Source organism: Anomalospiza imberbis, chromosome 20 (genome assembly GCF_031753505.1).
Source record: "Anomalospiza imberbis isolate Cuckoo-Finch-1a 21T00152 chromosome 20, ASM3175350v1, whole genome shotgun sequence".
Taxonomy (NCBI): domain Eukaryota; kingdom Metazoa; phylum Chordata; class Aves; order Passeriformes; family Viduidae; genus Anomalospiza; species Anomalospiza imberbis.
This window is the reverse complement of record NC_089700.1, coordinates 11,228,558-11,245,359: the sequence shown is the minus strand read 5'-3', so window position 1 is coordinate 11,245,359 and position 16,802 is coordinate 11,228,558. Positions and strand designations below refer to the sequence as shown.

Genomic DNA, 16,802 nt, shown 5'->3' with positions numbered 1-16,802 from the left:
GGAGAGGAAGAAAAATAACAGTGGGAGGTGAGAGGGAGGGTAGAGAGAACATAAAATGCCAAAGAGGATGGGGAAGAAAAAAGTGGAAGATCAAGTCAAGATGTCAAGCTCCCTTGTCAAAATACACAGCTGACAAAGCCAGACATAGTTACAGACAGAAAAAGGTCCACACAAATTGCAGGTTCTCTTGTCAAGAAGTGAAAGACCTTACTGATGGCCACTGTGGTCAGAAGTGGCCAACACAACCAGCTCCTCTCTCCCATTCCTCATTCAGTGAGGAATGTCACAGTGTCTTTCATGTCACAGCAATTTCACAGCGAGAAATCCCTGGATGTCTACTCTGTATATCCCTCAACTGGCAGTTCTGCAGCAGATGGTAAGGATGGGCATGTATTTGAATATTGAGTACAGAAAACAAATCAAGAAACTAAGCCATGCAGGCCTTAAAGCCCCTATTTTAAGGTACCAGTGACATTTGCAGTCTTGCACTTTACAGGATTACTAGTGAGGTGGAGGAAGAGTGAAAAGAGGTTTAACATGACTGTTCAGACTTCAAATCCTAGATCAAACTTTCCTGTAAACATCGTACATCTCCCAGAGCTGTTTCTTGATGTTTCAGATGCCAGCTTCCCCACAGCTGAAATTAACCTCACCCTCCCTCTCAGCAGTGTCATCACCTCCTCCAAACTGACTCCCCAAAGCCAGAGAAGATATGAATATTCTCCAATCTTTTCCTGCAATGACTGTAGGTGGACTGCCTGAACACATCTGAAAGTCTCTTTTCATAGTGCAGAGATTCTGGCTTTCTGAGGAGGCTCTGGCATTTTTGAGTCACTGCGATCTGTTAAAAATGAAGTCAGAGCTGAAAAGCAGATACCCTACCACTCCCACAGGGACATGCCAGGTGCTGATCTGCAATTGTCTTTATGTGGTTTTACAACTGACACTTGCAAACACCCAAGCATGTCTGCACAGGGACTACTTCAAATGCTTAGGGTCTGGAGTTAACCAGGTGAGATCTGGCTACTCAAATGAGTCAAGTGTGGACCACGCCTAAAAACCCTTTACAAGCACACCTGTTATTCAACAGTGAAAAAACAGCACATTTTCACTACAATTTTGGTCTTCCTTTCTATTTGAGGTAAGGCTAAAGCACTGGCAGGGGCTGCAAGGTAGGATACATACAAGCAAAACAACTTTTTAATAATTGTGCATATTGCAGCTCACATTGATAAACTCAGTAAGCTCAATTTATAAAAGCAGCACATTTTCCCTATGCCTAGACTAGATAGCTTCTTCCAGACCTTCTTTGTGAATGGTCTCTTACTTTTCTTTGCAATAAGTATTGATAATCACAAAGCTTCTTTCAAAACACATACTTTTTCAGTGAAATCACATCAAAGACAAGTACTATGCTTTAAAATTCTTTTGCAAAATTGTACTTGAACACGCAAAGTATGTATGCAGGCTGCATTATTCATGTATCACAGAAAGCAAAAGCAATGCCCTCTTATTTTCCTATCAAACCTAAAAGAACTGCAAGCTAATGCCAAAAAAAAGAGCCATAAGACTTTTCACCCATTTGATTACTTCTTCATCTTCCAAAGATGGAAAAGAAACATTTAGTTCAGTCCTATATTTGCATCCTCTGAAATTATTAATGCTCTCATGTTCCTGAGTGTTACATCTCTGGGCTGCCACCAATCCATGTTTATTTTGGGGGAGTGAAGAAATAAACAGTGCTGGAAAAAACACCCTTTTGGATTTAGCTTTAATACTGCCATGCTGCTGTAAAGCTGTGTCCAGACCTGGCACCAAACACCAGAAGTGTCACACACTGACCATTCAGTCATAGCAGTTAGGCCTTCACCTGCAGCAGCAACCGGTTCTGTGTGCAACCTAGAAGAAAACCACTTCTGCATCAGCAACTGCACTCTCATCTGTTCTGTCTTCGTGCACACAGAACACATGCCACCTGGTTTAGGCTGCATCTGCCTCCGGGCACGGGACATCAGGGTGCTGCTGCTGCTGAGCATCCCCAAGCCCTGGTCTCGGCCCCAGCCAACCGACCTCCAGCCTCCGCACTGCTCAGGCTCCAGAGGAAGCACGAGTTACGGGAACGGGCAAGGCGCAGCGGAGGCTTTCGTCAGATTCCACCCAACCGCACACCTGTATTGCTTTCTGACCACGGCCGCTGCCTCTCGGTCTGCTCCTCCCGAGTGGGCGGCAGCCAGCACCGGCCCGACCAGGCGCAGCCACGGAATTCCCCGGTACTGGGAGAGACCCTTCCCAGAGCAGCACCGGCGGAGCGCGGGGAGGAGGCCGGGCAGCGGCGATGGGCGCGGGCGCCTGCGATGCCCCCACAGACCCGCGCGGCCGTGCCTTGACCACGGCACCGGCAGATGCGGGCGCCGAAGGCAGAGCGGGCCGTGCTCGGTAACGACGACGAGGTCAAACGTACCCGCGCCTCGTTCACACGAGGTGGCGTTCACCGCTCCGCGGGGCCGACGGCGAAGGACGCGGAGACGGGGCACCCACGGAGCCGCGGGTGGGCGGGGAACGCGCCGGAGCTTCGCCCCCGCCGCGCCCCCGGGGCCCCGCGCTCCCCTCAGGGCCGCCCCATCCCGCCCCAGGGGTCCCGCTCTCCCCTCGGGACGGCCCCATCGCGCCGCGCAGGCTCGGCGCTTACCTGGGAGTGGAGCTTTCGCCATTTCAGGGCTGCCTGCTCGCAGCCAAGCCGTCCTCAGCCGCGTCAGGTGCTCGCCCGCTGGGCGCTCCGGCACGCTGCTCTCCGGCGCCCCATCGGCTTTCAGCAGAGGCCCCGCGCCGCCCCCTTGCCTGCGGCGCTGAGAGACGCGGCCGGGAGACGCCGCCGCCGCCGCCCGGTGCCGCCCGCCCGCCGCTAAAGGCGCAGCCGCCGTTGCTAAAGGCGCAGTGAGCGGCTCCGCGGAGAGCGGGGGCCGGGCCGGGCCGGGCCAGCACGGGGACGTGGCTGCGCATAAACAGCCTGGAGAGAGCGGCCGCGAGGTGCGAGCAGCCCCCCGCCCCGGCAGGGACCGGGCGGCAGGTCTCGCCCCGCCGCTGCCGGCATGGACCCTCCGCCCGGAGCTCGGCTCGCCCGCAGCCCTCACGGCACGCCTCCCGGGGAGGGGTCGCGGCTCTCTCGCCGTCCGGGCCCCTCGGAGCTGCGAGCACGCAGAGCAGGAGGGGGCCGAGACCCGCACCGTGCCCGGCTCCCGCCCTCGGCTATCCGGGACCGAGTGGCGCTGCCCCTACCCCGGCCCGTGGGGCTGGGGCGCGCACGGCTCGGCTGCTGCTGCGGCACTGCCCCTGCCAAGCCGCTCCTGCGAGAGGCTGCTCTGGATTCTGACAGCAAAATTCCTCCGGGTGTTGCCAAGCCCCGTGTCAATGCAGTGGCTGAACAACTACAAAACCGCCTTTTAAGTCAGCCATAGACAAGTGGCTTAGAGTCTGCTGAAAGCTGAATTCGGGAACTTACAGGGTTCGTCCCACTTCAAGAGCCTCACTAGCAGCGTGTCTCTAAAAGTAGAGAAGTGAACTTCTCCAGGAGCCCCAATAACCGGGAGAAATTAATCTTAAGGAATGTCTTAAGTCACAGCACTTCTTGTAGAAACGATGGGAGGAGTTTTGGCAGAGAGCTTAGGAGGGGATTGTATGTTACTACAGTGTGTCAGAACACCACTAAATAAAGGGCAGTGAACAAAAGTTTTGCCCCAAAAATCCTACAATTAAAGAACCAAGCAAACATAATGCAACCAAGTCCTAAAGCAACTTACAAGCTCTGTGCCAACACCAACTTGGTAGGTATAATTACATGATTTGCTAGGGGTATTGCTTAGCAGTTCATTCAAGAGCCACAGCAAATACCCCTGAGAACATGGCAAGCTAAGTGGTTTTGCTTGAGCCTTAAGTGGAACAGCCAGAACACCCAGCAGTTCCCACCTCCAGAGCCAGCTGCAAGTAAACTATGGGTCACCTTCCCCCAGCTGTGGGTGACAGTGCTAGTACATGCTGTAGTTTGCCCTCGAGCCACATTGCTGTGTCCCTCTGCTGCTGGACACAAGTCCTGTTTAAAAGATTTGACAAGAATTGCTTTCCCAAAGGTGCTACAATGTCATTAAGCCATCAAAGAAAGCAATCCTAGAGAAAGACCATGGATATATAGAATCATAGAATATGCTGCGCTATTCCAATGGATTCAGAGGGAAGTTAAATTAAAACTGTGTGCAGTGAAAATAAACAATTGTTGTTTATTAAAAAATAAAACATCTTCAAAATACTTTCACACACATATATACACATAGAGACACTATTGCTTTAATATTTTTGATTTATAATTTTAGAAATCAGCTGGTTTAAATTACAGAAATCACATATCAGCAAAGTCCCACTTCAGCAGTAACATTTTACATCATTATATTTGATGTAAATTTGAAGATGATTGAAATAGTAAACCAGGCTTCCATAGAAACTAAATTATTTTTAAAATATATGTTCTAATTGGAGGAAGTAAAAATAATCTTAGAAGGTTAAAAATGAATGTGTTACAGATTGAACAATATCAGAGAAAAAAACTGACAAAGGAAACAGACTGTCATATGTTCTTTGGGTTACCTCAAGGGTTGAATTTGCATTTCCCTAGTATACTACGTAAGTAATTATTAATCATTGCTCTGACTCCAAACATAATCCAAACTAGTACCTTGATTACTTGAAACAAGTTAATTTAATGTTGCAGAAATGTCAATTGCTCATTTATTTTGTTGTTCTTGATTTCAATGTGATTCTTAAAAGAAAGGAATGTGGGGTTGAATCACTCACTAAATGCTAATAAAAATGCAACACTTTAGACTAGTTTAAGAAAAAGAAAGTAAGATCTCTATCACGTGCTTCTATTGGAAGGTCTCGTTTTACCTGTGCATTATGTACTAGAGGTACTCAGGAACTCAATTCTGAAGCCAATGGCAAGAGCCCAAGCAAGCCTGCAAGTACAGCCAGGACAAGTGTTTGCATATTTCTGCTGTGCCATGAGAATCCTTCACTAGATTGCTACATCTCCAAAAGAACTCACTCCAGTGTAGCACGTGCTAAGGAGATTAGCCAATAAAAGGAAAAGTAAGGAAGTCCTTTCTGAAAAGGAAAACATTATTATAATGGCTCTATAAAAAAACTAAGATGAATTTTTGATGGAGATCCAGTGCAGAAAATCCAGTCAGAAAATCAGCTGAGGCTGATGTTGATGGCACAGGTGGGAAAGAATTCACTGCACTGGCTGCAAAAACTCCGACGTAAATACAGCTTCTGCATAGTCCTCACAGACATCCTGCAGCTCTGCTGCCACGTCACACAGGGCTTCTTCTGTCAATTGCTCTGCAAGACTAAGGGAGAGAGGGCAAAAAAAGGAGAAGGAGAAGGTTCAGAAAGTCAGCTTTCAAATTCAAGTCTTTCACTTCAAAACCACAAAGATAGTTCATATACCTCTCAGCAATCTGCCATGGATCGAAACTGCCCACCACCTCATGGGAAATAAGCTTTAAATGATGCTTGTATCTGCTGTTATAATCCAAGATGCTCTGGAGCACATTGCTTGGCACAGAGAGAGACACAGAATATGCTTTCTGTAGAGAATTCAGAGGCGAGGGCTGCGGAATGTCATTTCCAGTCTGCAATTCCTCCCCTGCTTCTTTATTTTCATCAATATCACTGGAAATATAAAATAGTCATCAAGACAGAACTAAATTTTTAAGTCTCTTTTTGAAGAGTCAGTGTATGAAAACACTATAATTAAGTCACATAGATCTTATGCACCACAGTTTAGTGTAAGGCCAAGTGTTCCACTTACGTGCTGTCAAAAGGTTTCTCAAATACAATGTCTGTTTCCAGCTCTCCATGTCTGATTAATTTGGTTATCTGAACTGGATGAAGAGATGTAGGTTTATTAGCTGTTGATGCCATTTGTAGTTCTAGAAGGAAGAAAATACTATTTTAAATTGGATTTTGAAAGAGAAAAACTACATCTACTGCAGGTTAAGTCCTCACAAAGACTTTTGTTTCTTTTAAGGCACAGTCCTCTAGGTAAGTAAAGTATTCAAAATGAGAAAAAACATAAATACAGCTCAGTGAATTAATGCTGAGCATTTTAGAAATACTACCTTTAGTATAAATCATTTGTGCTGCCAGTGGGTATTTCTAGCAAAGAGACAGAAAATACCACTGTAAAAATAGCACAGTCTATCAAATTCAGTGGAAAATCCAAAACACGGAAAAAGAATCTATAAAGATTTGGGGTAAATCTTCACCAGTCTTACTTGATAATTTTCCAACTTGTGTTAAACAATACAGTTTCAGTAAAGATGTATGTGATCCAGTGGAAAATCAATGTAGCTTCACTGTGCTACTCAATCAAACCATAGGATAAAGTACTGATTTAAGAACTACATCTTAGAAGCGTTTCAAGAAGCACCTATGGTAAAAAATGTGTCCTAGTGGCACTATTTGATCACACACAATCCTATTACTTTGATTTCAAAACACCTGAATTTAAACCTACAAATTACAGGGAAAACAAGTTGTATTAAAAAAGACAATTACCCATTTTGTCTTCCTGGGCCCAGAACTGGCAGTCACTGTAGACAATCTGGGTGACTCTCCTGCGGACAGCCTCCCGGTACATCTGTGGTAGAACACACACATCAGTCAGTCAGCCATGTACCTGTCAGCTCAGCTGTACTGATTATCAGTAACAGCAAAGCAAGTCATGATCCTCCTTGGGCAAAGCAGGCTTATTTTGGCCGGTAACACAACATAGAAAAGGGGTGGGGGGCTGACACAGACATTTCGTTTGTTCAAAATGTCATTCTCAAATACAAAACTAATTGCTAGTCCCATGGGAACTCCTCCCATTTCAGACCAACAGCCCTTAGCCAAACAACTGAAGGGCCCTCAAGCTGTTCCTGCCTCACCAACAGTGAATCCCAGTGTGTGCTCCAGTGCCCCAGGGACAAGGACACTACAACTTCACACTTCCAACTGATGAACAGATCTCTCTGAGTAAATGGCGCTAAACTGAGTAGTTCTAAGTCACAATAAATTTCAGAGAACAGGAAGGTCAAAATAGAACTCAAACCAGAAACTATGAAAAAATAGATTGAAGAAAACTTTTAAAGAAGCAATATATGACAAAGCTCAAGTCAAGTAAATGATAACCTTAAGAATATCTATATAGAAAGATGAATAAAAAGCACAGATAACCAGGTATTTGTCTGACTTCTCCATGTTGCCCTGTGAAATATTTTGGATTGCCAGAGCATATTTCCTCAAGATGGTCATGCTACTAGAATACTGAGATTCTACAGCACACAAAAGGGAAAAATGCAAATAAATATTAAAATACTTTCCATTCTGCTAGAATATCAACATAATCACCATACTGATTCTCCCATTCACACACAAAGATTTAAGCCACAAAGTCTTGAGATGGGATGCAAACTCAGGTCTGCCAACTTTACAGCAACAGATTAATCAAACACTTTGCTTCTGTTTTTATACTGTCTTCTGGAAGCACAAACTCCATTCAGGTCTTTGATCTCAGACACTGATCCAGTCAGACCTTGCTTCATTTAAGAATGTACATACTTACAGATATAATAATTTATGGACAGTAAATAAGAAATTGACAATAATGAGACTAACCAAGACCGAAAATCTTACTTCAATTTCTTCCATTCTTTGCAGCATTGACTCCAGACTACGAGTGTCCGGCACAGGTAGGGCCTCAGCCTGGTGTCTCTCATGCTGATCCATGCTCCACAGTTCCTGAGCAGTATCTTCCAAAAGATCATCCAATAGCTTTTCACTCAGAATATCTGCATTTGTTGCAACCTGCTACTTAAAAAAAACAAATCCCAAAAACAAATGCTACAGAAAATAAAAAGACATAGACCCAATACAAGAAAGAAAGAAAAAAAACCCCAAACCAAAACAAAAGTGACTTGCATTAAGTTGAAAGTAAATTGTTTATTGCCCCTTTAGAAATGTTTGACAGCTCTCAAGGCATCATTCACCCAGTGGCATGAGCTTGCCTCTACTACCTGTGTCCTGTCTAATGGAGGCTCTGACCACTCCCGTATCTCCTTCCCAGCTTTGTCTGCACACTGGCCTGGAGAAACAGTTTGTGACCTGCACAAAGAAGAACAAATGACAATGCCATTCTCAAACCTGGTATGCCAACAATAATTTAAAACACCAAACTACATAAATGTATTTTTATATTTACTCCCACTGTTGGGAGTGGGGAGAAGCTCATATCAGATCTGACACCTCTTATGAGATTTTTTCAAAGAAAGTCATTACCTTAACTTCTGTATTTTTTCAATTTTTCCCCTGCAAAGGTCAGTTAGAACCTTCACTCCTCTTGAATTTTTTGCTTCAAGACTTGCTAGTCTTCAAAAATAGCACAGTAGCATAGAGTTACAAAATGTACATTCTAACAACTGAAGAATGAAATAGTGTGATTTCCAGTATTAGTTTGGAAGAGTTACAAGAAACTTTGGAGAGAAAATTAATAGATTTTAAAACCATATAATCCAGAAAATTCTGTTGAGAATGAGGGATCTTGAATCATGTTTCTGCTGTTGGCAAACAGGAACTAGATGGTTATCCAAAAATACTGTCCAGAAAAATGAGCTCCTCACCTTACTGTGCACACTGCCTAGTACGGATCCAGTACCTGGATCTGCTGCTTCAAATGCCACAAACACCAGTCCCAGACCAAACTAAATTTGGAGACCCGTGTCTTAACAGTATGTTGAATAGAGTTTAGAGTAAACAAATCTGCACTTTATTATTGTCTGGGACAAATATATGTATCTTGTCCTTCTGAAACAGGGAGACAATATTTACCTTCTTAATGCAATGCTGGGAACACCCACTCCTCCTCCTGTGTTTTGTCACTGTCCCACCTTGCACAGTTTGCCCTTGACTCCCAGGCAGCAACTCCGATAAAAGACTAAAGCCCTGGCTCTTCCTAGGCTTTAGGGAATGGAGCTGCTCAGGGCCAAGTGGGAAAGGAGAGGAGCTATGTGACAGCAAGCTGTGCTGTGCCACTGGACTGAAGCCTGGCCAACTCTATCCTAGTCACTAGCACAGATGCAGAAGCATTTCCACTGGGAAGCAGGGCAAAGGTAGGTGCCAGGGGCTGCAAACATACTGCTTAGGTGAAAAAGACCGAGGTGGAGGCTTTGAAGGCAGTCCAGGCATTTTGCTCTCCTTAGCAGGTCGTTTGCTCTCTTTTAGTTGGAAAGCTATAGTTGGCTCTTGAAATCGAGCATGTTTTCCTGGAGGGTGTGCCCGTCTTGATTTTGAAGATTTCAGCATTCCCTTAAAATTAACATGATCACATTAAAAACACATATTCCAGTTGTTGAATTTTTAAAGTATTTGGCATTCTGGTTCAGACTTTATCTTGAAATCAAGCCTACTGACTTTGCTGCAGTTATGTATGTGAAGGATTTACAAGTGCTTTAAAGGGAAGTATAGCTGTGCCTGAACAGAACATATGCTTAATCCTGCAACTATTATTTTTGCAAACAGTTCCAACTTTTCCAGGGTTTCTCTTCATGGGGAAAAAACCTCACTTTTGATTTTTCAGAATTAGACTCTATGTTAACTATTTATAAATCCAAATAGAAGATTTCCAAGGTAACATTGTATTCAGCCACAAACTATAATATTCCCACATTTATATCTGTTACAAGGTCACTTAGGCTCATCCCCTCTATATGAATTATTGAAATGCTTAACCTTCCTGCCCATGATCCTCACTGATCCACAGGGATAGGAAGCAGTAAAAGTTACCTAGGCATATATCTATGTTACTATTTCAGATTTGATTTTTCTAGTTAAAAGTGATACTCTGAGAAATGAATAAAAGAAAAATACACTCCTTAGCAAAACATAGCCCTAGTCTTTTAAGAATAATTTTCTTTCCACTATGGAGCTTCTTTCTGGTTGCAAGGACTTAGCAGAAACCAGAACTTGTATAGTGAAGTTTTATCATATCTGTTATCAATTAAGCCTGAGTAACTTATATTCTCCTACTAACATTAGCACAACATTACTGCTGAGTGCATTTGTTGGGATAGAGGATGACCATAGGAGGAAGATACTTCAGCTGTAATTTCAAATTGAAAAAAACACCTTAATTTCAAAGATGAAACTAGATTCAGTGAGCATTTTCCTTATCAATTCTGTTGTTGTTTCTAGTTGTAGAGTGTATTTCCAAGGAACAGCAAACACTGCTTTCAAAAAACATTTGCTAAAATAGCCATAACCACTAGAAATATCAGGCAGATGACATAGTTTATCCCTCTATGTCTCCTAGCTCAGAATAGCAATATTGTGAGGAAGTGTGAAGCTTTGACAGTGACTTATATTATACAACAAATCCCAGAAAACGGGTAGAAGACAGCATAAATGATTTATCACTTCCATACCTGTGGTTTTGCAGGCAACAACACAACTTTCTTCTTCAAAGCACCACTTTCAATGACAGACTCTTTTTTTACAGCTCTAGCTCTCACCAGTACATCTGTGCTTCCTTGCAAAGTGGCATTTCTCTCTGAAGTAGGTGGGCCATTTTCTTCTTGGTATTTATTTTGTAATACATGAGCACAACTGTTTGCCTGTTGAACTGCTGAAATATTTGCAACATGTCAGTGTTTATCTACACTAAAATTAACATATGAACTGTTAACTGTAAATTGAAAGGGGCAAGAATTGTCTTTTTTTCTACATTTGATATCTCTGTTATGCTAGGTATGCCTTATCATGAACTCCTAAGCGCTATCATAATTTAAAAAAATGAAAGACAAAATGAAAAAATCTAGCCTTGTATTTCCTGACAAGTATTAAAGAAATTGTCTTTCTTACATTGTTTTGATGAACAGGAAGGTTTGGTGTTTGTATACATACACATATTTATATGTACAGAGATATTTGAAAATATACATATATATGCAAGTCATGGGAAAGCCTTTTGGGAGCAATTGCTATATGAGGTCTAGGCAGTGATAACAAAGCATCCTCTTTTAGGCAGCAAGACACATGGAAACCATTAGATGTTTATATACTGTCTCCCTGGACTGCCAGAATTTGGCACATGGAATTCTTGCTACCTGGGGGCAATAGGGAATACTTAGTATTACAGTACCAACCAGCCTGAGGTATGAGAATGTCACCACAAAGAAGAAAAACAGTTAATATAGTTTATATAACAATGTAAGTAAGAACTTACAGCGGCTTTCATGAGGTGCCAAAACACTTCAGGTATATTTATCTCACAACACCGTGAGAAAGAATAAAGTTCCTTTCCTTTCATATCCAAAGCAAAAGAATGATATAGAAAGCCAATTCCAAACAGCTGCACTGCAAAACAGTGGTGAAAACCCCCAAGCTTAACCATCAGTTCATGTGTCTCTAGGTACAAATGTGTGACTGTTGTGCAAAACATATTAACAGTAATGAACTGGCCAGGATAAAACAGCTACTGCTCCCAGAAGTAGAGAAATTGTACCAGCCAAGGGAATTCTGAGCCAAAGACACAGAATAACTTTTCAGTATGAACAGTTAAACAACCACAGCCTGGTTTTTGTTAGACTGATTTGCTAACATCTAACCAACTTCTGACCAACAATACCACAATAAAAACCTGAACTGCAGATGACAAGTTAAGTGATAAAAATGTATTTAGTAATTCAAAATACAAACCAGTCAAAAGACTCCTGGCACATGGAGTTTTTTTAGACTCTTGTCCATGCTGTCCCTTTAAGGTGAGAGGTTTGTTTTCTCCTTTTGGAGACAGAATGTGCTTTCTGCCTGGGAATGTCTCAGTGTTCCTTGGAGATTTGGCCTGAGAAGCTGAAATGCATTTCTTCACTGTTTTTGGTGTTTGCTTGTTTTCCAGCAGTGAATTCAGATCCTGCACCAAATATTTAGAGTTTTAATTACTCTCTCAGTAAATCTGATGTAATGAAAAGCAAATTCAAAACATTCTAAGCAGTAGGAGCTTTTTTGGTCTAGTTTTGTTTTGGTTTTTTTTTCAGACGATAACATTCAGGTTTTTTCAGACTGATACCTTGTTCATATAGAAGCTTTTTCACATTATTAACTTCAATCTTGATGAAAAGGTTACATTTCTTGTATTTACAACTGGCTCCAGCAAACCACTTGCTTACAGAATGCCCAAAAAGAATTGAACACAAGGGCTACAGACCAACAAAAACTTCACCATCACATGACTATGGTAACACAGACACTTCTTCCAATGCTATGTCCAAACTTAAACAACTACCTCCTTTTCCATTTCCAGGCAGTTAGCACTCTTACTGTTCTCATAAGGAGGTCATGAAACTAAAATTAAAAATATAGCTCTTACAGTTTTAACAGTATTTTAAGGAAAGTATTGCTTTTTTTTTTCATTTGTGCAGCAGGCAACATGAATCAGACCTTTTCTATGATACCAATGACATGTACAAGTCATCAGATATCAGCAAAAAATATATTTGAAGGGTACAGAGCCAAGTAACTCCTGTACCCACAACTTTATCTTCTGCCTGGACAACTCTGCATGCATCACCATATGAGATGCTCAGGTGCTCACCACTGATGCTGATGACTGAAGCATGCATCCAGAGTAATAAAACACATAATGCACACCTAAGTATAAAATGAATTATCTCTGTCCTGAAAATGACTAATGAATTAGAAACTGATGCTTTGTTACGACTACCACTACCAGTCTTCATTCTACCAGGACAGCCACGAAAGCTAGGAACAGCATCAACAAGACCAGCAGTAGGTAGCTTCAGTGTTTAGTATGCACGTCTCTTTTAGACCACCATTACTTAGAAGTACATTAGAAGTACATTTTTACATTAAAAAATATGGCCTTTAAAAAATAAAAACAAACCCAGTAATACATTCTGCCATTTCATTAACACAATCTCATATTTCACTACCTCTTTCCTGCCTTAGCAAAAACAAATGTTTTTTTCCTACCTCAACTTGCAGCAAAATGTCTATGATAGCTTCAGAAATGGAAGAATCCCCTTCTAGTTTGGCAGAGCAGAGAGACAGTTGACGAATGAGACTGCCCAGTTCCTTGTAATGGGCAGGAATCTGCTCATCTGTTTGATCTGTAAACTGATTGGCAAATGCCTGCAAGGTTCGTACAGCTCCTCTGTGTGCTGCTGCCAACCTGGATACTGCTTGAGACTGGAAAAATGAAAAATAAATAAATGCTTTAATAACTATAGTTTCTATGGATACTTAATACTACTGGAAGAATTGTTGCTGAAATGTCATGCAGAAGCACTCAGGCTTGGAATACTTTTAATTGATATTAATCCATTTGTGAGACAAAACAAAACAGGCATTGAAGTAATTTACTCAAGATTCCTCACAAGAGTACTCCTGTCAATGTCATGCTGGCTTCAGGTAAAACAGCCTGGGTATAGCAGGTCATGACGTTTTCTACTACCTGTGCCAACACAGAACTGTAGCCATCTACAGTTGGCTGGAGAGTAATGTGCAACAATTGCACAAACAGAATATTCTCAATCCTCCTTGTTTTGTTACAGAAGAAAATGTAGGCGATCGAAAAAACACAAGAGAACAACAGGGCAACATTGGCTAGACTGTAGGCACAATCACAGCTGTCTCTCTGAAAGGTGCTGGTCAGAGAAGAAAATCAGAAAGAAGGCTGGTAAGGCTGAGTGTCATCAACCAGAAGTCTAAAAAAAGTAGTCAAGAGTAGAACATATTAATTCCTTGCAAAAAGAAATTGGAATGAAGAAGGAATTAGAAGCCACCTGAATGCAGAAGACCAATCACCTTCCTCTCATTTACTGCAGAGGAGACCTGAGAGAAGCAGCAAAGGCAGTATCAGGCCAAGTGAGCCATACTTCTCGGAGAATGAGATGAAATATGTAAGATACAAAGGAAATCTCCATTCCGGAGAGGGCTTAGACAATCAAACTCAATTATCCAGAAAACTCTGTCAATAAGTCACTTACAGCCTGAAGAATAATTACATCTTACCTTTTTAGTATGCTTGATTGTATGAGGACTCAGTTTCTCTAAATCGTCCTGAATTTCTTTTACCTGTTAATCAAGAAAGTAGACAGAGAGGAGCAAGTCAGTCAGAATTAGTTCCCTGTCTATAAATGAACAATAGATCTTCACTGTAGCATCTGAGATTTTCCAACAGTGATGTTCATCTCTCTGTCCAGCCATGAGGGAAATCAGTCACACCATTCAGATCTAAACTAGAATGCCATGGAACTTCAGAGATAACCCAATTGGCTTTCTCTTGTTTCAGTTAGTTTCTGACAAATTCATCACAACAAACTAAGCTCTTATGCATCCAGTTTAAAATCATGGCTCCTACCTGTTGCTGGAGCACGTACAGCATCCGAGCTGACCGTGCAGCTTGCTGCCGTCTCCTAGCGCAAAGCCGCTGCTCCTTTTCAGGATCTAGAAGTTCTCTATCTCTCCCTAAAAAGCATAGAATGTAAAGTTTTATATCTTAATTTAACCTGTGAAAATGCCAATTAAGCCATGACCACAGACATAATTTAGTAATAAGCCTTTTCCATGCAGAACCAAACCACATATTTGTGGGGGTTCCTTTAACAGTAATGCAAGTTAGTTATTGTAAACTCTACATCCTGTTTCTATTTAGAATTTGACTAAACAGTCTAATACAATATAGCTCCTTAGTTATTTAAAACATCATGTGACCCCTTAGTTTTATGACAAAGTTGCAGATAAAGCAGTCAAAATTAGGAACGGTTAAACCTCCTGCTAGTTATTACAAAAGAACCAACTGCTTAAGCTGGCTAGCTATTCTTTTATTTACTTTTCAAAAAAATAGATGGTTCTCAAATGTCCAGACATAAATACAAATTCTAATCCAACCGAAAAAAAAAGGGGGAAAAATATCAACAAACCAGTGTACATTTATATAACATAATTACTGTTCAGTCTTACACCTTTTTTAATAATATCTTCAATTTTCTGAACATATCTCCTCAATTCTTTTTGCAGACGCTGGACTTCCTGCATATTTTGATGTTCTTTTTTATTTAAATTTGGCTTGGGGTCTGGTCCTGTGTCACGGGTGGGAGGAGAGTCCAAAACAGCTGGTACTAGCTTCCCTTCCTTAACTACGCAGAGGTAAAGGTTCGCGTCAGAGCTGGCAGATTCCCCTCGGGAAGGCTGGTCGAGCCTCTGTTGACACGTCAAGTGAGTCTGAGACTTCAAGGTATTTTTATTTTCTCGACTTGCAAGTACTTCAGTCTTCTGCGGTTGTGATTTCTGAGTCCGCAACGGTGTGCTGAAGACATCTCCAAACACCTGCTGTTTTACTTGCTCTTTGAGACGTCTTTGTTTGATGTCCCTTTTGGCCAGCTGAACAGCCAATTTAAGTCTCTCTTCAGATACCACTGAGAACATCCCAGAGCTTCTCAGGCTGAGGTCCTCACTTCCAACAAGATTTCTCTGATCACTGGATGCCTTCAGTTTTTCTATTATAATTGGACGGGGGTGAGAGAATCTGACAGCCAAGTTCTCCGGAACTGCAGGAACATTTCTATTAAACTGGAGCTGTTAAAAGTGTAAAAAAACCCTGATGTTATACAGAATGCTACACACACAAGTGATACATCTCTGTCATTATGACACTGGTTTGGATTTATGATGAACACAGTGCTAACAGCACACCAATGTTTTCATTCTTGCTAAGCAGTGCTCACAGAGGTCAAGGCTTTTTCTGCTCCTCACCTGCTCACCACTAAGTAGCCTGGGGGTGGGCAAGAAGCTAGAGAGGAAACAACTGGACGGCTGACCCCAACTGACAAAAGGGATATTCCATACCCTGTGGCATCATGCTCAGCAGTAAAAGCTGCAGGGAAGAAGGAGAAAGGGGAGACTGGTGATAGGATTTGTCTTCCTAAGTCACTGTTATATGTGCTGAAGTCATGGAAATGGCTGAATTCCTGCCTGCTGATGGGATGTAGAGAATTAATTCCTTATTTTGCTTTGTTTGTGCACACAAACAGGAAAGCATTGGCTTTCCTTGTTAACCTGCCTTTACCGCAAGCCATAACTTTTCATACTTTTCACCTTCCAGTTGTCTTCCCCATCCCAGCTGGGAGAGGGTGAGCAAGCGGCCGCATGCTCAGCTGCCTACTGGGATTGAACCACAACAGACAAGAATAATTACACATACAGTTTGTGATCTCTAGCCTTACTAAAGGACAGTGCCAAGATAATGTGTGACAGCACGAGGAAAGCCAGTATGACACTCCCTGCTGGGTTGTCTCATGAAGTGGGTCAGAATCATCTTTTTTTACAATCACAAAGAAAACCAATTCAGTATCGCTACAGACGGCAAATGGTACCTGTGTTTGTAAAGCTTTAGCTTCATTCCGGTTTCGCTGGGTGGTGAAGTCAAACGCATCACGAGCCACCGCTGTCTTGCTTGGTACCATCTCATCGGCTCGAGAGCAAATCCCGCTATTATCCCTTGCTTGTGATCACAGCTTTGAATGCGAGAACAATAAACCGTTATTTCAGACTCGCAAAAGCCACGTGAGCAACAAAGGGAGAACCCGCCCCAGGAGCCGCAGACAGAATATTGGGACGGCCTCTCGGCAATCAACCGCCCCTGGCCCTCACGGCGTCCGGGCCGGCACCGGCGGGCCCCGGGCGCTTCCGCGAGG

At 42.5% G+C, this 16,802-nt stretch overlaps 2 protein-coding genes across 5 annotated transcripts in view; both read right to left on the bottom strand.

Annotated features, from left to right (window-relative positions):
• PITPNM3 (PITPNM family member 3) overlaps window positions 1–3,141 on the bottom strand; it is a 52,621-nt gene extending 49,480 nt beyond the window's left edge. For 2 of the 3 annotated variants that reach the window (XM_068210812.1, XM_068210811.1), the window contains exon 1: window positions 2,690–3,139. Coding sequence is in view for 2 of the 3 variants with exons in the window: in XM_068210811.1 (XP_068066912.1) it covers window positions 2,690–2,711 (22 nt within the window). In the remaining variant the exon portion in view is untranslated. Of the gene's footprint in view, window positions 1–2,689 lie in introns of all 3 variants that reach the window. The other variant, XM_068210814.1, reaches the window with a different exon arrangement.
• Window positions 3,142–4,248: 1,107 nt separating this feature from the next.
• Window positions 4,249–16,673, bottom strand: KIAA0753 (KIAA0753 ortholog). Of its 2 annotated transcripts, none has more exons than XM_068210817.1 (15): window positions 16,482–16,673; window positions 15,072–15,684; window positions 14,468–14,574; window positions 14,119–14,181; window positions 13,078–13,293; window positions 11,788–11,998; window positions 10,515–10,711; window positions 9,230–9,399; window positions 8,374–8,463; window positions 8,112–8,199; window positions 7,732–7,902; window positions 6,613–6,694; window positions 5,864–5,984; window positions 5,500–5,724; window positions 4,249–5,399 (listed from the first exon to the last, which is right to left on the bottom strand). In XM_068210817.1, the coding sequence occupies exons 1-15, from the start codon at window positions 16,569–16,571 to the stop codon at window positions 5,282–5,284; spliced, it is 2,562 nt and encodes an 853-aa protein (XP_068066918.1). In that variant the 5' UTR covers window positions 16,572–16,673; the 3' UTR covers window positions 4,249–5,281. The 2 variants fall into 2 exon arrangements, with proteins under 2 accessions (XP_068066918.1, XP_068066917.1); XM_068210816.1 differs by having other exon boundaries at window positions 10,515–10,714; window positions 16,482–16,672.
• Between the last annotated feature and the right edge of the window lie 129 nt (window positions 16,674–16,802).